The sequence below is a fragment of the Lissotriton vulgaris genome, chromosome 7 (assembly GCF_964263255.1).
Source record: "Lissotriton vulgaris chromosome 7, aLisVul1.2, whole genome shotgun sequence".
NCBI lineage: Eukaryota > Metazoa > Chordata > Amphibia > Caudata > Salamandridae > Lissotriton > Lissotriton vulgaris.
In genome coordinates this window covers 1300526585-1300549466 of record NC_141695.1, presented here as the reverse complement: position 1 = coordinate 1300549466, position 22882 = coordinate 1300526585, and the positions used below count along the sequence as shown (strand labels likewise).

General features: G+C 46.4%; 1 protein-coding gene across 3 annotated transcripts in view; it reads right to left on the bottom strand.

Moving 5' to 3' along the window:
* LOC147703539 (serine protease 27-like) overlaps positions 1-20117 on the bottom strand; it is a 495151-nt gene extending 475034 nt beyond the window's left edge. For all 3 annotated transcript variants that reach the window (XM_086928926.1, XM_086928927.1, XM_086928928.1), the window contains exon 1: positions 19987-20117. In XM_086928926.1, the coding sequence (XP_086785052.1) occupies positions 19987-20041 (55 nt within the window). In that variant the 5' untranslated portion in view covers positions 20042-20117. The remainder of the gene's footprint in view (positions 1-19986) is intronic.
* Positions 20118-22882: the final 2765 nt, after the last annotated feature.

Genomic DNA, 22882 nt, shown 5'->3' with positions numbered 1-22882 from the left:
GAAGACATGCATCTTGGATCTATTTCATAGAAGTAAGAGACAGAAGGTCACCTCCCGCTTTCTCAATCTGGGTTTGCTGACAGCTAAGCATTTATCACAAGAGGCTGGAAGTCACCCGAGCCTCCTCCTCCTGAGTGCATAATTGCTGATATCTCATCCTCCTCTGTGGCACCTTCACCCAGGGCGATTGGTCCAGCGGGTCAATGACATCACAAAGCTAAAGCATGATGTCATCTGACATGAGGGCCATTTAGTTGCCTAGCAAGCAATAGGATACATTTATATTGGTATTCAAATGAGGTGCAGGATAGACTGGATGCCCAAAGAAAAACTAAGATGTAAGTTAAAAGAAATTAGGTCATTTTTTGAGATTTCTAAATTTGTATGAACGAAAGTTTGAGCATGAGAGTCTCGACTTCACTATTGCTAAACCTGTAGTATTTGGCTAAATGGAAGATAGTAAATATGCCCTTCATCGTTTTTATTATTCCCACTAACTGTAGCATAACCCTTCCTCTCAACTTATTAGCTGACATAATTGCTACTGGTGTACCATATCCTAAAAGAAATGAATGAGAAGGGGATGCTACCACTTGGCTGCGAACAAGACCTATTTATCTATGTCCTATTGTACGTGCTACAGTAGTTGAGAGAGCGTTAGCAAATGAGGCATGGGATTCAGAGAAGCATGCAAGGTTATAAAGACAAATTGAGATTTGAAGTTCTAAGGAGCTGTTGATTTTCACAATAATACAGGCTCCATAGTACTGATCTGTTTATGCTTTATAAAAATCAAGATATTTTTGGATTGCTTAAAATGTGTGTATTATTGATTCATTTGAGGGGTTGGGTGGGACAGTGGAGGGCTGGGGACACCCAAGTTGGGCTAGACTGTTCCTTTGTTCCCTCTTTTGATCTTTTAGTCTTTATCTTGATGTCTCCTTGTGTCAAGGATTTTGTAAAAGATTTTCACCTCTACCAATGCCACATATCATAGGCCCTGCAGTAGGAAACCCACAAGCACTCAGTAACAACCTTTGAGCACTGAGATGTCCATGCCCTCTGTCCTTTGAGAGGTACCCAATACTTGTTCATTGCTGTATGCAACATTTTTGTGTGCCTCATACTCTGTGCTCTTATGCTGCCTCCATATGTCTTGCATACGATGTTGAGGTATAATTGGCTATGCAACTTGTCATCCTGACATGTTGATCCATTAATCATGTTTATTCTTTGACAAATATTAAAAAAGATTCAAACAAACAAAAGCACAACATGAAATTTTAGCTTTACTGTGTTTTTAGGTCGAGCCTAGTTAGCGTGCATGAGCAAGACCTTTTGTATTCAATAAAATGACTTTATTCCCACCTGCTGCCTACCGTTGGTTGACCCCCATGTTGCTCTTCTTTGGTGCCTCCTAACTGGTTCCAAAAGCCTATACATAACTTCTTTTGAAGGCTAAGGATCACCGGTAAAGTACTGTTTCCTTACGCCTTCAGTGTTCATCTGTGTTTGTGGGAACTCTACACCCCAGATCTCCCTGATCAGGCACATTAAGACATGTGTTTTCATTATTCCGATCGTATGTGTTGTGCCAATGCACCGGCACACAACCCCCTCCCAAATTGCAGCTTGTTTTAATTACGTATGGTTTGCTACCTGAGATGTCTTGATGACTGCACTGCATTCCTTGGCGTGCAGCATTGCTCTTCTCCCAGGACGGACCAGTATACCCTTACACATGATGACATATATAGAGAGAGCAATTAATGATAGGTGATGATGAAAGGTGAGTCACGGTTACTCAGAGCTGCAGTAAATAAAGTATTTTGAAATAGACATGAGGAAAATGTCATCCCAGTAGTGAATGATTTTGAGGAAGACTGTGTGAAAGGAAGTATATCACAATGACACCAGTGTGTATGTTTATGTACCGCTTCCTGCACTATCCAAGACTATTCCACTGCAAGGGTAAATGGGTTGCGAAGAGAGCGACTTGCACCTCATGCAGTGTGTGAAGAAGAGGCTCAGGTGGAAGCCAGTCAGAGCATTCTTCCTACCAGGAATTATACACATTTTGCACATTGGTAATGTAGTGGTTGTGGTTTCGTACAATACACACTGATTTGATAAAAATGAAGTGATTTTTTAACAGAAATGTGTCTTTTAGGAGTTTAACCTCTCTAACCAGTCTTTCAAAAATGGTGTTCTTAGCTGACATATCTGGGGCAATTTGGCACTCAGATGCTAAGGCAGAATGAACCTTTTCTTAATTCTAACATTGTATTGCTCTAACTATCTTCTGACACCATTTGCACTCCTCGAATGATAAAAAATGAATGCTAAACCGTCTAGCATCATTAATAGCACTTTCTGACTGCAATGCAAATGTGTTCTTCTGATGAGAACCTCTCAAGTGGCACTGGATTGTTCCAGGGCTAGGTACATTCTTCCTGGGAGTGACACTATACGGTAGCGGCCTGCATGTTTGGCGGGTGGGGAGGCGGGCACAGGGGGGGGGTTGTGCAGGGAGGGGGTGTCGTGGGTGAGATCACAATTGAAAAGAACAGTTTAAACCTGCCTTTCCACCGGGTCACGTGTCCCGTGTTTTCACTGCTCCTGCTCTCCTGCCTCAGGAACAGTAAGCAGGCAGCCAGGCTCCCTACCCTCAGCCAATAAAAACACTGTGATTGGTTGGACGAAACCCTGCCAGGGGCTAATGGCATGGCCATGTGCACATGACTGGTTTGGGTGGCCCGAGAGGGACAACCAAACAGTCTTTGCGCATTAAGGAGTGGGCAAACCACTTCTCCCCTGCCCTGCTCAAAGAGCAGAGCAGCCAAACCCACCCGCTCATCCGCAATGCAAACCAAACATAAAATGTTAATAACTTTAAATTATTACCATTTTATGTTTTGGCTTTCTCACACTGCAAGAAAGCAGTGGGGTGACGCTCCTCTGTCCTAATGGGGGAGCCGCCCCATACCCTATGAATGACCCACTTCTTAAAATGTGTATGATGGCTAACAGGCAACAATCGATGTAACGCAGGTAAGTGGTAAACCCTATTCTTGAGTGAAAATAACAGGCAACCGATTTCATGCTAGAAAGTTGCATTCACGTGAAACGTTCCAGCAGCAATAGAGCACTCTCATATATAACTGAATAATAGACGGAAGAACAAGAAGGACATTTGCGACATAATTATGTACGTGTGTCAAAAGGGCTGAGCCGAGTACACATTTCCCCAGGCTCTGAAGGTAGGATCTTGAAAGTTGAGCAGTCAATAAGGGTTGAACTCATAGGCCCTGGTTCCAAGTGACGCAGCAAAGAAAATTATGCATTTATCACTCAAAAATCCGCTTTGAAGCCGCCTGACAAGACGTTCACGCAGCTTGCGAATTTCGCACATGCCGGGCATTTTTCTTTTTTTACTAGTCTTGAACTAAACATCCTAACCTATTGCCGCCGTTGCCTTTGTTTGGTCTACAATGAATTATTTCACACTGTTGACTGCAAGCACGAGGCATTTCATGGTCTATACTGTCATTTGTTTCACCTCGCTTTAGAGGTGGGCGAGCAAATAAATTGACGGGGCTAGCCGATTAAAGCGTCTGGCTTAACTCTTAGAACCCCAGCCAGGAGCCTAGCTCTAAAAATGTTTGCTATGTAAATCATACAACTAACCACGTAAAATATGATAGTCTTCAGAATTCGGAAAGGAGTCGTTATTTAAAATCTCAAGTACATTCTAGTACTGCACTAAGGTGTACTTATTAAAAGTGATAGGGGCAGATTTACAAGGCCCTTGCGCCACTTTTGCATCATTTTTAACATAGGAAGCGTGACGCAAAAGTGGCGCAAGGGCCTTGTAAATAAGCAATGAAAGATGCGGATCACGCACTCCAGACGAACAAACATACAAGAAGCCTCTACAAACGCTGAGTCATCCACCTCCACTGCGATCCCTTTTTTAGTGGAAGGAGAAGAACAAAGAGAAGACCCAGGAGGAGCCAGGCCAAAAGAAAAGGAAAAGGAAAAAGAAAAGGAGACGGAAAGGGACCTCAGGAAACGGGTGGAGAAACCGAAGAAGAGACAAAACTAGTGGTAAACATTTCCTCTTACACTCTTTCAGAACAAGAAGAGAAAGTATTACAGAGAGGAACGTCTTTCATTCCGACCAGCCACACTAATGAATTGGAATTCGAAATTAGCTTGTTCAAATTTATGCGCACGTTGCGCTTAAGACATTTCTTTGAGAACATCGCACCAACATTGGATAGCAATCAAACTGACCAACTGAAAGGCCTTCGCACTAGAAGCACATTCACAGCACCAATCAGTCATAAGTCTCTAGATATTTTTGAAAATTTAGTCAAAAATGATATATCGAAGTTCAACTACACCAGGAAGAAAAAATTCATCAACATGTCCAACAAAGAGTATGCTATTCTGAACAATCTAGCTAAGAGAGAGGAAATCACATACCAATCTGCAGACAAAGGGGGTGCCCTAGTCCTGATGGACACTGCCTTTTATCGAGAACAAGTACAAGAACATCTTTCCGACACCAACACTTACAGTTTGATGCAACACAATCCCACTCGGCAATACATGGAAATATTGATCAACATCTTAATTACAGCACACAGTAATGGCATTATTACTCAAAAAACCAAGCAGTTTTTGACTCCGAGCAATCCAAAGACTCCAAGCATGTACATGCTACCAAAAATTCATAAAGACTTAAGACACCCACCATTTAGACCAATTGTATCAACCCGAGGGAGCATCCATGAGAACACCGGGAAGTTAATAGACAAATATTTACAACCGTTGATTCAACTTTCCCGTACTTATGTGAAAGACACAACCGATTTCTTACATCAGATAAAAGACATCACTTTTGATGACAATGAATCTATCTTGCTATGTTCTATTGACGTGAAAGCGTTATACACCAGCATACCACACGATCTGGGCCTAGAGGCCATTGAGAACATCTTGTTGAACTCAGATCTGGAGACTGATTTTCAGCTATTCTTAATGCAACTGATACACTTCACGTTGTATCAAAGCTACTTTTCATGGGAGGGCCAATGTTACGCACAGTTGTCCGGAACTTCCATGGGCAATTGTGCGGCACCGGTCTACGCAAATGCATTCATGAAACACTTTGAAGAGATGAATATCTTGAGCCGTCATCCATGGAATACCCATGCCAGGATTTTCTTGAGATACATTGATGATATCTTTGTCCTATGGCAAGGTGATCAAACAACTTTGGAACCAGCACTTGAACAACTCAATCAAATCCATGATCGAATTCAATTTACCTTTGAATGGAGTGAAAACAGCATACATTTTCTAGATGTCAGTGTTGCAAGAGTGAAGAACCATTTGGAAACCAATATATACAGGAAAAAGACGGACAAGAACAACATATTACACTATACGTCTTTTCATCAAAAGCCTCTAAAAAATCATTTGCCATTTTCTCAATTGTTACGAGTGAAAAGGATCGTATCTGATCCGGAGAAGTATGAGGGGCAAGCCACCAACATGATGGAACGTTTCAAACAAAGAGGATATCCAGAATCAATTTTAACTAACGCCAAAGAACGATGTGACAAAATCACCCGTCAGGACGCTTTGGCGACCAGAAGAAAAGAGAATATGAGGAGACCAGTGGTTGTGTCGAAATTTTCAGTAGTTTCAAAAGCCTACAAAACATCAATATTGAAGCATTGGCCAATTGTCAGTACTGAACAAGATTTTAATCAAATCTTTAATGAACAACCGCTATTTGCTTACACTAGGGCAAATAATCTCAAAGAAATCATTAAAAAACCCAAACAAACCTCATCCATGAACTTTAGAGGCAATCAACCGTGCATGAACTGTAAAAATTGCAACAACTTAATAAAAGGATCATCCATGAAACATCCAATGAAAGGCACTAACATCAATCTAAGGTTTAACGCAACATGTGACACTGAGAACGTTATCTACATAATAAAATGTCCCTGTGGACTTGTTTATACTGGGAAAACTTCAAGAAAATTGAAAATACGCATCAATGAACACAAGAGCAATATAAGAACAGAGAACGCTAAGTCTGTGTTGGCTGCACACTTTAAAGAGAACAAACACAGCATCAGCCAACTTAGATTTGCCGCTGTAGAAGTCGTGGAAAAGCGAGATGACAGGGACAACAACAATTTCTTACTCAAACGTGAAAACCATTGGATCAAGTTTTTGCAGTCTTTAAAACCTTTCGGTTTAAATGACCGGATGGAATTTCTATGCTACCTTTGAACACTATATGTCGGAAACAGAGCATTTTGGATACACAAAATCGATTTATTTTGATGCATATATGTTTAGATCATTTTCAAATATTATATTTTAAATATCATGTTTAAATATCATGTTTGTATTTGAATTGTTGCTTTTGGGTTTTTGACACCACTTTATGATGGCCGCTAGTTACATAGTACACTGTCCTCTCTCTATGCTGTTGCACGGGTAACTTCCACTTCCTTATATATGTTTGAATTCACGGCAGTTAGGAGCGAAGGGCGTAGGAGATAGACGCGTGCGTCTAAACTACTTCACTAGTAAGTTTGTAAATGTTTGCATGTTAGTTCGTTTCGTTTAGGGTTCATTCTTTGATTTAAATCATACTTTATCCGCTTTTGGCTTTTGCACAATTATGTTTAGTTAGGTGGTCAGGTCACCGACACGATGGGCTATATCTTCTGAGGTACAGGCATGCTATATAAACTTTCTGGTTACTCTCATTTGATTATTTCCGTTTGTACGATGATTATACACGTGGTTACAGAACTCTTTTCACACTTTGGGATATATTTGGTCAACTTTTTAATAATACTTGTATCACTCCCATTATGATGTTCTTTAAGGTCATTAGACAGTTACGGAGGATTATATACATGGAATGTTTATCTTGTTTGCAGAATACCCCTGATGAAGGACAGACCGTCCGAAATGCATTGGGTCGTGTTGTATCTACATGTGTTTCATCAACTGTAATGAACGAATTTTGTGGATTATAACTACTTGAGAAGCTGATCCCATTTCGTGTGAAAACAACATGAAATAAAACAAGAGAAATCTAACTTCTTCTTGTGGAGTAAATCATTGAAAATTATGGAATAAATTGTGGAAACCAAGTTCTAATAGGTTGTGCCCAAGGAGTTGGCACTTACACTAAGTGCCACAGACAGACCCTTGTAAATAAGCCCCATAGTTTTTTAACACAAACTCGAAGGAGCCATTCCCGACAGTGCCATGAATGGACTAACCGCCAAGACAGTTATGTTAACCCTGTTAACTTCGTTATTATAGAGCAACCTTAGTCTAAGTCAAACACTATATCGTTTTTTTTGTATAGCTGACAATTCAGAATTTATATTTTTGAAGGTGCTTTCATATGCAATAGTGAAGAAAAAGGAGAGTCGGTCAAATACTATTATTTGCCTCAAATCACAGAATTTAGTTAAGCCAGATTGATCTGGTTCACTTTGTACAAGCAGCTGCTTAACCTGTATCTCGTTGCCTCACCTTTTTGCATCAGATGTTTATGTTTTGTTTTTATAACCTCTTTGTTCATGAGGGTAGGGACCAGGGACCAGCAGTTTTGCGCTGCTGATGCGTCACTTTTTGTGACGCATCGGCGACGTAAAACATGCGCCTTGTTGCGCCATATTTAAAAAGTGATGCCTCTAGGTAGATGCGTCACTTTTTAAACCCTTGCGCCACATTATACCTGTGTCAGGTATAATGTATGCCGAGGGGGCGTTCCACCGCAAAAAGCCTCGTAATAGTGACGCAGTGAAATCTATGAGATTTCACTGCGTCACTTTTAGGACGCTGTTGCGTCAAAATCTTGCGCCTGCCTCACAGCAGGCGTAAGACTGACGCAAGCCCTTTCACATGGGGCTTTCCCCATTTGAAAGGACGCATTGCTGGAGTTGCGTCACTTTTGTGACACACTCCAGCAATGCGTCACTTTTGCGCTTACAGATACGTCAGAAATACTGACGTATCTGTAACTCCTTGCGACATGATGCGCCATACATTAAATATGACGCATCATTGATGTCGCAAGGAGTGCGCAGTGAAAAGTGACGCATCGCTGTTTTCACGCAGCGATGCGTCACTTTTCATAAATAAGGCCCCAGGTTGGTAGGCAGAAGCCACGCAAAAGCTCTTATCGTTTTATGCTCGAGATTCCAACAGGACCTCAAGCTGAGTCCGATCCAGGCTTCAGGCACAAGCTTTCAGGGGCACGCCCGCCTCTGCCTTGCCTGAACTAGACACTCGTTACCAGCACGATTTATATCCCTAAACTGGTAGGTTTGCTTGGTAACTAGCACAGTCTTGCTAATTGTCAATTATCTACAGACCTCTGCCTGGCGGGAGTTGAGTGCTTAAATCTTACATGCTGCAGTTCTTGATAACCCCCGAATGTGCCCATTCCATGTTTGCCCAATCGTAACTCACCCCGTCGTTCCAACCCCCCGCCTTACTTCCCATTTGTACTTCCTGCAATCATGACAGCCAACAATGCAGGTTAAAGTAGTGGTCGTTGTTGGCCGCAGTTTATTAATATTGAAATTGCAATATTAAAATTACAATATTCAATTTTAATATTACACACAAATACTGGTTATGCAATTTCTTCATTTACGAGCTGTCCTCATCAATCATATATGAATATTAATAGACACATGACACCGTCTTGTGAGCAAAAGGTGTCAGTTTTCTTCAGTTCGTAAATGGCACTTTGCAACCAGTTCCTTGTGCATCCTTGTTGTCCCATTGGTTGGTTGCCCACGCCGTCCGCGTGTCGTGGAGGGGAGCTTTTTTCTCACGGGAGTTAGGTCCCCAGCTCGCTACCATTTGCGCCCTGCCGTCCGGCTGGGTCTGGGCCGCGAGTGCCGTCTCCTCTTGGTACTCCCCTCCTTGCTGCGGCCACGTCACCCTGCTGTGCGGCATTAAAAAGTGTGTGGCTCTCTTCCTACACACCGCCCGCAGGTGTGTATCCTTACCAACCATTGTAGGATTTCCGCATACACCCGTGCCCTTGTCCAGCACTGCGACTTCGCTGTTCCTTAGGTGTGGGTGGGTGGGTCTGCAGATCTTCTTGTCGCGCCGCTCTCCCAGCTCCACGAAGAAGTTGTGGCCTAGCTGGGAGAGTCGGCGACTTAAATCCCCCTGGCTCTCCTTAGGGGGGCTTCAATGTCTCCTCCGATTGGGGGATTTGAATGAGGTGGGGGGGTGCCATTGGGCGCCTCTTAGGGGCGCCCCGGCCAAAGGTTACTTCCGGCCGGGCAGGCTGGTGCGCTGCCCGCTTCCGCTGGTCCCCGGGCGCTTTGGGGCGCCCGGAACCAGTTTCACCACTGGTTGGGGCACCACGTGGGTTATGGCGCCGGCCTTCTATCCTCCCCCCCCCTGCAGGAGGGTGCGGCGGCCTCTGCCATAACCCCCGAATGTGCCCATTCCGTGTTTGCCCAATCGTAACTCACCCCGTCGTTCCACCCCCCCCGCCTTACTTCCCATTTGTACTTCCTGCAATCATGACAGCCAACAATGCCGGTTAAAGTAGTGGTCGTTGTTGGGCGCAGTTTATTAATATTAAAATTGCAATATTGAAATTACAATACACAAATACTGGTTATGCAATTTCTTCATTTACGAGCTGTCCTCATCAATCATATATGAATATTAATAGACACATGACACCGTCTTGTGAGCAAAAGGTGTCAGTTTTCTTCAGTTCGTAAATGGCACTTTGCAACCAGTTCCTTGTGCACCCTTGTTGTCCCGTTGGTTGGTTGCCCACTCCGTCTGCGTGTCGTGGAGGGGAGCTTTTTTCTCACGGGAGTTAGGTCCTCAGCTCGCTACCATTTGCGCCCTGCCGTCCGGCTGGGTCTGGGCCGCGAGTGCCTCTCCTCTTGGTACTCCCCTCCTTGCTGCGGCCACGTCACCCTGCCGTGCGGCATTAAAAAGTGTGTGTCCCTCTTCCTACACACCGCCCGCCGGTGTGTATCCTTACCAACCATTGTAGGATTTCCGCCACACCGCAGGGAGGCTTACGTCTTTCTGCGGCTCCCCCCTTTCTGTTTTCTTTTTTTTTTTTACTTACAGCCCACCATCGCCAGTGTACCCCAAAGGTTATCCCAGAAGACTTGCATTCCTCTTTCGGAGAGGTGCACCCCGTCCTGGCCGTACAGCTCTGGACGTCCTGGGTGAATGAGGCCGTGGCGGACTGAGTCCATGCCGTTCGTGGCACAGAACTTGTGCATTGCAATGTTCAGTTTCCTCCTTGCGTTATCCACCGCTTTGTGTGAGTCAGTACCTCTCCAATGTTTTCTGCTGATCATCTCCGACCATATCACCGACGTGGGACCCAACCACGTTGTTGTCGTCGTGAGATCCTTCTGGATGGCCTGCCCCAATGCTTTGCACCCCAGCTTCGTCAGGTTGTTGCCACCGAGGTGGATGATCAGCGCGTCGGGATGCCACGCCGAATCTGCCAGTAGGCTGTCCAGGGTTGGCAGCAGCTGCTCCCATCTCATCCCTGGTTGTCCCACCCACCGGATGCACGTCGCCTTGGGTCTGGCTGCCGCTTTGAGCCCCGACCGTCGCCACCATGATTCCATCCTGGACACGAATGAATGCCCCACCACCCAAACGAGCAGCGGGCGTCCCCCTGCCAAGAAAAAGGAGTCTGTTAAGGTGGCCCTCTGCGCACCCCGATCTGTCGTTCTTGATGCGGTTAATCATACTTTTCTTTCGTCTTTTGTTTTCTTTTTTTTTTTTTTGAATTAGTTATTAAGGGGTTCCGGTGGCCTTCTGCGCACTGGAGTATTGGCGTGTCGGCGGAAAGTGGGCATTGCCACAGCACCCTGCCGTGCGGCATCCCAAGGTGACTCCCTTCTTGTGCTCACTTTTTTTTTTTTTTTTTGGGAACGTTTCTTCCCCCCCCTTTTTTTTTTTTATATCAGGTGTGTCCGTATGTACGACTTGTAGGCCCTGGATCGCCATCTTCCCACAGCCTGTATCCGATCCTCTGGCATGCCATATTACGATGCCGTGGTTGCTGCCCCGATCCTGAAGGAGTGCGGGGCGAAGGCTGCTGGGCGGAAGCCCGCTTTTCCGAGGCATTGGCACATCACAGCCGTGAATTGGAACCTGCTCAGATTGCTCCCGTCGCGATGCCTGAACAGGGGGCCGTCGCCCCCTTTGCGGGTTGTCATGTATTTGAACAGGCAACATACTGCGCATAGCCCTGTCTCGGGGATGCAATGCAACCTAATTGTTACCCCCTTTCGTGCCTGGTCTGTCTTAGACTGCCTTAAGGTAATCTCCACCGCTCTTGCTAAAGCTTTAATGTCCCTGGCCTGGAGGCATCGCTGTGCCGGGTCCATCCTGTTGGGCGCCACTAGCTCGCTTATGCGAAAAGCGCCAAAGAAAGCTGTGGTGAATGCGGCTCTAAATAGCAGGAGCTCGTAACTGTCTGAGACAATTCCATCTAAAGCTCTCAGGAGGGGGCCCAGCTTACCAAAATCAATGGGGCGCCTTACATCTGTCTTTTTCCCTTCTACTCTCCTCCACCCCTTCAGGGCTGACTTGAGATATGGAGAGGCCGTGGGGTCATCTCCCGTATGGAGCCTGGCAAAATGGGCAATGGCTGACAGGTGTGCCTGTGCCCATGACCTCGATTTTTTGGCATCGAATGTCCACTGCACAAACTTCTCAACGGCTGTCCGCGTTCTTACTTTGTCCTCCAGTGTGCTTATGCCGCCCACGGTCATTACAGTACTTGTGCATCTCTTGTACCTTCTGGTGGCTTCAGGGGTTAGGGAATGGCCCACCAGTTTGGATAGATCTACCCCCCCAGGTCCCACAGGTATTTTGGGAAAGGGGTCATATCTTGGTCGGCCCGAGGGACCAGGTCTCTGAATCGTTCCATCTGTGACCGGGACAATGCGTCCGCTGCCATGTTCTCTGCCCCTGGGACGTGGCGTGCTTTCAGCTCCAGATTCCCTTCCAGCTGCAATTTAATGAACTGCCTCATTAGCCTTAATCTATCTGGGCATCGCGCTGCTCCCCGGTTAATGGCTTGCACCACCCCCTTGTTATCTGACCACAGTGTCAGCTTCATGTTCCTCAACTCTTGCTTCCAGATGGTCAATGCCACGATTATAGGAAAAAGCTCCAGGAACGTGATGTTCCTGGTTACTCCCTGAGCGTGCCATTTGTCTGGCCAACGGCTCGCGCACCATTGATTTCCAAGGATGGCTCCAAACCCCAGGCTCCCTGTTGCATCTGTGAATAGGGCTATCTGCCTGGCTGTCACCCAACCCTCTCTCCAGATCAGTACCCCGTTAAATTCCTGCAGGAACTCGTCCCACATCTGGAGGTCCTGCTTCATCCCCAAACTCAACCGAATGCGGTAATGTCTGTGGGTGACTCCAGCTGTAAGCTGTGTCAGGCGCCTGGAGAAGACCCTGGCCGCGGGTATGACCCTGGCCGCGAAGTTCAGTTTGCCTATCACCCCTTGTATGTTCCGGAGGGTGGCCTTGTTCCGCCTGCGCAACCTGCTAACATCCTCCCTGAATTCTTTCACCTTTTCCGGGGGCAGCCTGGCTGTCCCTGCCACGGAATCCATTTCTATCCCCAGAAAAGTTAGTCTCGTGATAGGACCTGTTGTTTTATCGGCTGCCAGGGGGACTCCTAAGGTCCTGGCTAGCTTTTCAAATGCCGCCAGAGTGTTGCTGCACGTGGGGGATCCCGCTGGACCCGTGAATAGGAAATCGTCGAGGTAGTGTAGTTTGCCGCCTTCCTGATGGTAATCATGAAGGGCCCATTCCAAGAAGGTTGCGAATTGTTCGAAGTATGCGCACGATATGGCGCAGCCCATGGGCATTGCCTTATCGACAAACAGGTCACCCTCCCACTGAAAACCCAGCAAGTGAAAACGGGATGGGTGGACGGGCAGTAAGCGGAACGCGGATTCGATGTCGGCCTTGGCCATGAGGGCTCCCTTCCCCGCTGCCTTTACTAGCTCTATTGCGTCATCAACCGTCGCATAACCAACTGAGCATGCTTCCGGGGAAATACCATTGTTCACTGATGCCCCTTCGGGGAATGAAAGGTGGTGTATTAACCTAAACTGACCCTGTTCTTTCTTGGGGACCACCCGTAGTGGGGACACCACTATGCCTCCGCGTAGTTCCTTCGGTAGTGGCCCCTCAATCCTACCCAGGGCCTTCTATTTTGCCAGCTTGGTGCATACCACGTGTGGGTGCTGCACCGCCGATTTTAGGTTCCTTGCCCCCTCGAGTGGTAAGGTGCCTTTGAATGGAATGACAAATCCCTTGTCAAAACCTTCTACCAGCACCCTGGCGTCCGCCCTGTTCGGGTACTTATTCGCCAACCTGCGCAGCTGTTGTCTGTCGATAGGAGACCTGGCCAGCTGGCAATCTTGAATGTCTACCAGGTCACCTCGCATACTAGGCCTGGGGCTAGTGCTTTTTGCTTTTCTCTTTCTTGTCCCCTTTGGATTCGCGCTTGCTTCCCCTGCACGCCACTGCCGCGTGGTTGCCCCCACAGCTCGAGCAAGCGTGCTGGAATTTACACGATGAGCCCCACGAGCAATCCCCTGCGTCGTATCTCCAACAAATGGCCTTGGCTTTGTTCGGGGAATGGGATCTCCCTGCGCTCTGCTTCTGGTAAGTTCCGCTCCTGCCCTTCTGGCGGGAACTACGAAAGGACTGATCATATTTGCCCGCCCAGGATTTCACCTCCTTCGCTGTGAGCATTTTACGGATGAAACCAGATACATCCTCCTCGTTCCATTCTATCTCTGGATGCTTCTGCATTTTGAGCCTAAAACCCTTATCGTATTCAAGCCATGCTTCCCCTGAGAACTGCCTATGCGCAAGGTCAATATTAGCCTCATAAAGCCAAAGGCCTGCTGCACAGTGGGGGAATTTCTCTACAATAATGCAGGCCAATATTCTGAAAGCATCCAACCAATTTTCAAAGTTGCGCTCTTTTCTGTTTCCGCGCCTCTCTCTCCTATCCTCCTCTTTCCTGTCACGGGTGGTGAGGTCCAGCCCCTCGAGTTGAATTTTGAGCAGAGAGAATATATCTATAAATTCCTTCCGCCATATTCTTTCTTTAACGGCTAGTGGGATAAGGCACGCTAGGCCTGTGGCCTTTGTTGTCAAAGATGCCGGGCCAGGGGATGGCCTACCGTATGGATCGGAGGTTATGCCTCCCAGCGCTGGGCTCGCTGACGCGGATCCGTAACCCCAACCCATGACCGGAGAAATGTGCTCGCCCTGTGCCGGCAGAACCACGTGTTCCTGCCCCCTAGCATGGCGCGCCCAACCTGGGTCGACCATGTGCCAAGATATGCCTGCCACCTCCTCTGCGCGCTGCTCCCTTGGCCCGCCTGATCCCCCCTGTCCCGTATTGTTAAGCAGCGCTGGCGCCAGTGATTTTAAGCATTCCTTAACTATCTCGCTGATATGCTCACCATTCGTGTTGGCCGATGTTCCGCTCTGATCACCGTCGTCGCGCCGCGGAGAGGGGGTTTTTTGGCGCTCCTTCCTCGGGGGGTTCTTCCTGGCGGACTTCCTTATCGATGTCTTTTTGCGCCTTTTGGGATCCGATGGGCCTGCTCCCTCCTCCGCTTAGTCGATCGGTCTGTTTTCTTTCCCACTGACGATGTGAGGCTGGAGCCACTCGCTCCCGTGGATGGCCGTGGCTTCCCGGATCCTCTTCAGCAACTCGGCCACTTCCCCAGGCTGGCCTTCTGCCATGGCTCCTAGCGTAGCTGACGACGGTTTCTCCGCTCCGCCCGCCGCGTGGCTCCGCTTCGGCTGCGTGACTCCGCCGTAGAACTTCTTGGTGAGCTTTGTCGCAACTTCGGCCCCGTAGTGGCACGCTGCGCACCGCGGGACGGCTGGTCGCTGGTGCAGAGAGAGGGCTTCGGCGCGTCGGTTCTCCCTCTCGAGGTCCGGTGTTCCGCAAGGTCCCGTCCAAGCAAGGCTTCGCCGTTGATTCTGCAGATCTTCTTGTCGGCCGCTCTCCAAGCTCCACAAAGAAGTTGTGGCCTATCTGGGAGAGTCGGCGACTTAAATCCCCCTGGCTCTCCTTAGGGGGGCTTCGATGTCTCCCCCGATTGGGGGATTTGAATGAGGCGGGCTGCCATTGGGCGCCTCTTAGGGGCGCCCCGGCCAAAGGTTACTTCCGGCCGGGCAGGCTGGTGCGCTGCCCGCTTCCGCTGCTCCCCATGCACTTTGGGGCACCCGGAACCAGTTTCACCACTGGTTGGGGCACCACGTGGGTTATGGCGCCGGCCTTCTAGCCTCCCCCCCCTGCGGGAGGGTGCGGCGGCCTCTGCGATAAAGCACGTTTTATAAGGCTCATCTAAAAGAGCTACAATCGCAGGTAATCGTAAATATTTAACTATTGTTTTGCTGAATTGACCTCTGAATAAGATAAACATGCTCTCAAAAAGGGAATCTGCAATGTTCTATGAGGGTTAACCATGAGGGTTAACCGTGTTCTGTTAAGTACTTTTATTTGATCATTTTTTAGTAATTAAAGGCTCCGAAGTGCTGAGAATACCAAACAAGCATTTGCAATGCAACAGGCCTCGCATTTGTTAAAATTAGAGCTGTTGGCATTAAAAATGACAAGGTTTTTTACTTTTGTTTTTTTATTTGCAGTGGAGTAGTTGTATTTGCATACCGCTAATGCCATTGGTATAAAAAAGTAAAAGTAAACAACATTGTCATTTTCAACGCCAACATCTCTAACTTTAACAGATACGAGACCTATTGCATTGCAAATGCTTGTTGTGATTTGCAGCTGCTTGGATGAGCTATCCAGCAAATCTGTAGCATTTGGTGGAAAGTTGCAATGTCCCATGTGTGTTCCGATTGGGTTTTGGTGATGGAGAGCCAAGTAGTCCTTTTATAAGACTGCACATGAGACATGAGGTGTAATTTAAAGCCTGTGGGGTCATATGTACAAGGAGTTAACGCCGCATTAGCGGCACTTTTTCGACAGTTTTGTGGCAAGATTTTCATCGCTTTATGTACAAGCTGCTGCTAACCTCTGTTAGCGGCAGTTTTCCAGTGAAAACGTCCATTATAAAGATCGCAACTTCTGTTAGCTATAATGACATGCGAGGGAGACGTTCCCGGGCAAAAAACGGCTGCTAACCCCACTTGGCGAAATTTACAAGGAGATTCTTGAAGCTTGGAGGACCACAAAAAAAAATTTCACTAACTGCAGTCAGATGCAGTTTTTTAAGACCTGAAAATAGATTGTCTTAAAAATGGAGTTAATGGAGTTAACCCTTGGGGCCTCATTCCGGCAGGTTTTGGTGCTGGAAAGCGCTGCAAGCAATGTTGCTGCACTGCCCTGCGACAAAACTACAGGGCAGGACTATGCACCATAGATAAGATAGTGCAAAATACTGAGTCTCACTTATGAAAAGTGTTGCAGCACTGCGACAAGACGCGTTGCAACATTTTTCACTACCCGCTTCTTGCGACACCACAGATGTGCTGTATTCACTGGACAGCGCTCCATGATGCAAGGAATGACAGATACGTCTGGAATCCTGACGTATCTGTGTGCGCTTGAGTCATGCATTGCTGCAGTTGTGTAACAACCATGGCACAACTCCAGCAATGCATGTGGCCAACTTATCCCTGTGGCACTGATCCACCCTTACGCCTGCCATCTTCTTTAAGCGTTGGCGTAGTGGTGGTGCTAAGGGAGCTGACGAGACTTACTTCGGTGGCCTTGATCCAGCTGCGAGGGTGGAGATGATGGCAGTGGTGTACAGTGGGCATGGTGAAGACGTGATGTATACAATGATGGTCAGCCCAGGAGAGTCCGGTGGTGTGGCTGTAGTTGAAGGTCCCGCTGGTGGAGGAGACATGCTCGACCGTGTGTCTTGGTATGTGGCTTGCTGCGGTAACTAGCTGCTTGAATCTGATATTGGAGAGCTTCCCCAGGAGGGGGTGGTGTTCTAATCAGTGGGGTTGTCTAGGTGGAACTTGAGTTCCCCTAGGAGGGTGTCGTTGGTGGATGGGAGAGCCTGGTGTGCAATGAGGTCTACAATGGTATCAGAGAATGGGTGTCCCTGGCCCGGGGGGCCTGCAGATGAGGGTGCAGTGGAGGATGGGGTTGGGGTTGGTCCGGGTCTGGAAGTTGAGGTGTTCCATGGTTTCCGTTGGGTCATTAGAGTGCATGGTCAGTCGGAGGGGGCTTCTGTAGGTGATAGCAATGCCTCGTCCTGGACGGTCGGGGTGGTCCTTGCAGGTGAGTTGGTAGCCATCAGTGATGGTGATATTCAGTCCGGAGCAGAAGTTGGTCAAGGCAGGTGATGTGATGTCCAGGGTTGATGGCGAGGAGGGTGCTGGCACAGTAGGGGTGGAGTGTACAAAAGGAAGGGTCCTTGGTGCTGAGCCCGGTCCAGAGGCAGACGATTGAGCTTTGAAACACTTCAAAATTACTTTAAATAGTGTTACCGCCAAGAGTTTAAAAAACTCAAATCATGATTTTCCAAAAAGACACTTGTAAAAATCAACCAAAACCAGAGTAATCTACAGGGAAGGCAATGAACCTGCAGCCAAATTAACCTACACTGAAAGACCATTTAGGTCTTTTAGTAAGTTCATGCACACCATAAAGTGCCGATCAACTAAGTGCATTTGTACCTTTAATGGCAATAATGGAAAACTTCAGCATATGAACTCCCCGGCAAAAACTCTGGAGCCATCTGTTCGGTGGAGCTGTGTAACCAACTCCACTTTATTGTACCAGAGCTCGGGGACCTGCCTACACCGATGACTACACTATAAAGAATAGAGGCTTCAACTCGACATCGAAATATTTACTGCAAAGTTCTAGCCACTCTTCTTGCATACAAGTAATACTTTTGATTTTAAGCCCAAGAGTGAAGCAATAATCAGTATAGTAGCCAGGGATGAGCACCAAGCTGCAGAGTGCGAAATAAGCATTTGTCTGAAACAAGAGATTGAACCTAGAACTGCACACCCTGAACTGACTAAGAAAAACAAGCTGAACAGCCAAATGGCCATGGGAAAACCAGATACAGGCACAAAGTTAATACAATGCCACATAATACTAAAATAGACAATAGAGTCTAGAGGAATAACTTGTCATAGTATACACCAACAAATGAATGTAACTGGTGTGAGGCAAAAGGTCCAGCAGCTCGTCATGAGGTAGCCTGGAGCTGTGCTCATGACGAGCTGAGCTCGTCATGACACCAGCAAAATGGCAATTCCCAGCACAGGAGGGGAATTGCCTTAGCAGCCATAGTGTTAAGAGACTTGGAAAGCAAACCCAGACTGCGTTTGTCAACAGTATGAAATTAATCTTGCAGAAAACAAGGCTCATGTCTTCATACACTGCAACATGTATGCCAAAGAACATAGGGCCCACCGACATCCAGCTGAGCAGTTGGACTGCAGAATAATGATGTGGTCGATCGGACCACATCAATCCGAGGGATGGACCAATACTTCCGATAAGCTCTACAAGCCCGTTGGACCATCGGTCGGATCGTAGTCCCTACAAACAGAGCCGTGCCTGCTCAGGCACCGCAGTATGCATTACGATGTCCCCTTTCCGACAGCCTGTCTATGGTGGTCCAAATGCTATAGAAAGGCTGTTGGAAAGGAGCTTTGGATACCCCCAGCAGGGCCCGTCCCCCTTGGATATCCGCGATGAAGCCCAGGGCACCTGTGGTGCTGCCCCCAACATCCATGCCCCATGTGCCAGTCACCGTGTGGTGCAGAGATGTTTGTAAACATGCCTGTTGCCATTGGGGTTTGTGCTGCAGCCCTTTTCCAGGCGGCAGCACAAGCCTCAATGGCAAAAGGCATGTTTCTGACCACCTACACGGTGATCAGATCGTAATTTGGTGACCTGGACCACCGACTCCCTGTCGGCCGGTCCCGTTACGCAGTGATGCTGGTCGGACACTCGTCTGACTGCCATCGTAATTAGGCCCTAAGTGTATATTATGAAATATTTGCACACAGGATCTCCAAATTCACAATGCTTGACAAACACCTGATGTACATTCTTCCGGAGAAACTTTTAGGGCTAAGATGAAAAGACATAGATAAACACTATCATAGACACATTCCTCTCCTCTCTGTACTTTCTCTATTTCTTATTTCTCTTCCTCCTCTTACTTTTAGCCCACCATCCACGCACCCTTGAACCCATTCACACGACTTTCTGATATAGCTGCTCAGTTTCATCTTCTTCATTGACTGTCTTCCTCCTCTCTCCCTCCGTTTATATTCCACAGCATTTTCTCTCTCCTGCCCATACTTCTCTTTTTCTCCTTTTCTTCTGTCTCTTTTCCTCAAACGCCACTTTTTTATGTTTGTCTATTGTCATTATTGTTTCCTCTTTCCCTGCTCGTTCTCTCAGATTTACTTTCCACTCTATTCACTCTATCTTATTTTATTTATTATTTGTTCAAAACCTGTCCTTCGTGTGAATTTAATTGGAATTTCCACAACCCTTCAGAATGTTAGATCCACAATCTTAAACATGCAATCTCATGATAGCACATCCTGGCACGAAAGTTCAGCATGGTAAATCAGGCACCATCCTAGGCATTGATAGTTTGAATTAACCCCTTTTACCCTCACGCCTCCCCAACAAACACACCTCCGTTCTTCTTCTGTTCATTTGGAAGCCGCAAAAGCACACAACACTTGGCTGGCCAAATGGGACTTGGTGGCTTAGAAACGTGCCTTACGTAACATAAAACACCGTAAAATGGCTAAACATGCTAACATGTAAACGTTTCAGCTCTTGTCATGCCACAACACTACTATATAGAGCTCCTCGCCCGCCTACGACTTGAAGACTTACCCAGTATGAAGAGAAGCAAGGCCGCGCATAGTTTGGCACAGAGCATTTTGGACATCTTATATTCCGTCTCCGACGCCCCGGTTTCCGTCCTCACTTTAACGGCCCCCCGTGGTCTGTTTGCAGCTGCTGCCTTCAAGAAGGGACCAGTTATGAGGAGTACACTGAGCTAAGGTGCAGCAGGGCCGAGCTGAGACAGCTGCGGAATGTACCATTCAGAATGTCGACTGACCTGTTGAACACACGTTGCTTTTTTACTGACCCTATAATTAATTCGGCCACACCTTTTGGTATTTCTGGTAAATTTGCGAGTATGGACGACAGAATAGTGATCGACAGAACCTACAAAACCTCTGACTGAGATGGAGCAGAATGCCACCTGAGGCATAATGGCACCAGGTGACTCCATGCCCTCAGAACACCACTCTAAATGTAAAAATTGATACTTGTATAGCGCACAAACCTTTACAATAATTAAATCCACTCAAAATGGTATAGAAAGCTGTGTATGCGTGTTATCGATTATTCCGTTTTTAAAATTGTCTTGTTTAATCCTGTAAATGTGATCTTTTAATACATTGTTTCCACTCTTGGTGACAGCAGTGCTTTCAATAACATTTATGAAATAATAAGATTGACACATGAAGCGAATGAGAGGTGACATCTGGTAACCTTAGTTAATCCTGTAAATGTGATCTTTTAATACATTGTTTCCACTCTTGGTGACAGCAGTGCTTTCAATAACATTTATGAAATAATAAGATTGACACATGAAGCGAATGAGAGGTGACATCTGGTAACCTTAGTTTTGATACCAGCATTCCGACCCTGGCTATGGTATGAGCATACCAGACAGAATACTGGTGGACTGTGGAGTGACGATAATTTATTCCTCTATCATTCTATACTCTTACCACTCCCCTCTTCTTTCTACATTGCACATCCTTCCGTTTAAGGTTGCCAGTCTGTCCCCATGCCATTAGGGAAAAACAATTAATTAGGTACGGTGCTTTAATTCATCTCAGTCACTGATAATTGATCTCTAAGTGAAATGCCTTATTTTCGACGGGTATGGCCAGACTTGGGATCAATGCTCACTGTTCCTTTGGGCTGAATTTACACCACACCTCGCAGAAGAAGTCCATATACACTAGTCTACAGTCTTTCTATTGCCGACCCCACCACCTCCGTGTGTGGAAAAATTAATCAGGGACTCGCAGAATGCTAAAACATTTTCTCACAATTATTCTGTTGAGTATATTTAAAAAGTCAAACATTGCATTACGTTCAGTTATCCCTTTTACACATTGAATCAAATACAAATAAAAACTTTTAAATCTAAAAAAAAAAAAAAAAAAAGTGTAACAGTATCCAGTGTGAGATATGTTTCTTTAAATATGGGTCAGGAAATTTGAGGGTGTTTTGGCCCCACCCACCACCCAACACATGGTACCCAGTCCGAGTCAGGACCAGGATTGGGCAGTGAACTGCGCTCCTTTTGTGGAGAGTTCCACACTCCATGGAGCATACAGAGTTCCCAAAAACTCCGCACCGCAGAGTTTTTCCTTGCTTGCGCTCGCCAACGTCAAGTTGGCAAGCGCGAGCCTGGAAAATCCACCACCCGGCAAGATTTCTCAACGCGGGCGAGTTTTTCAACACAGGAAGTTGCAAATGGCCGCGACTGCTCACAGTGAGAAACCTTTCATTTGCGTTGAGAAAACTGCAGATCGAGTTGAAAATCTATTGGAGTGGCAGAAAAGAAGCAGCTCCCTCTTGCGGTGTGCATAGTGCAGTTCATGCTGATTTTACAGTGCGGCACAAACAACTGGCGCTGAAAATCAATTCGAATGGCGTGACCAAATGCACTCCGCCGCTTGCGGAACTCTATGTAGCGCATCAGAGTATTTTGATCACTTTGCGGAGTTCGGAGTAGCAGAACTCTGCAAACTCCACCTGGGTGACAACAAAAATCGGCAATGCCAATAGGTCTGGTATGCCTTATGAATGAAGATACCCTTTGTGTCACTGATGATCTTTTGCACTCTTTTTAACTTTAAAACTTTATTCGATCTTTATAAATTAGAATCATAAAAGTACATAAAAGCAAATCAATCAAGCCGGATACAATGATCAACAGTACATCCTCATTTAAGTATCAAAGCCAAGAACATTTTGGAATCAAAATTAAAAACAGAACAACATAGGAACAATCAAATAGATTTGATTAAATATAGTGGTTAGCTAAAAAATATAAAAAAGATCATCCCAGATCAAGCCCCAACTGTTTCCTTTTACCCATGAATGTCCACCAATAGCGTGCGACCACATAGCAAACAAGAGGATCGGGAAATGGCTTTAGCAAAAAATATAGTGCGACCCACACTGTGTAATTCCTCTCCCTTCTAAGGTATTGGGCACCACTTAATAAAAATATCCACCAATTTTTCCCAAGAAATTCTTTTGCAAATTGTTGGGTCTTTGAATAGTTCTTTTTTACCTAAATTTGTCAGTTCCCGCTCAACATAACATAGCCATTTCATTTTGCAGTTTAAGGCAGTCTCTAATAATATTTTGAGTTAAAATCAACAAATCTCACCTCCATATGGAGCGCCACAGGAGTATCGGGGCCAAGCTAATTGAGTTGGCAATATAAGGTAAATCCAACTCAATATGTAAGATGTAATTCAAGTAGGATTCCGGTAAGGATAACATAGACTTAAAGAACTTACTTTCAGTAACTTGCAATGGATTAAGAGGGGCCATTTCCCAGACCCCTGCCCCGTACGTCACTGCAGACTTTGCTTCGGACTGATACATCTTCCTAATGGTGTCTAATGGCTTTGAGCCAAATTTTAGGAGAAGGCCTTAATCGCGGTTAAACTTCTCTCAAGTCTCAACA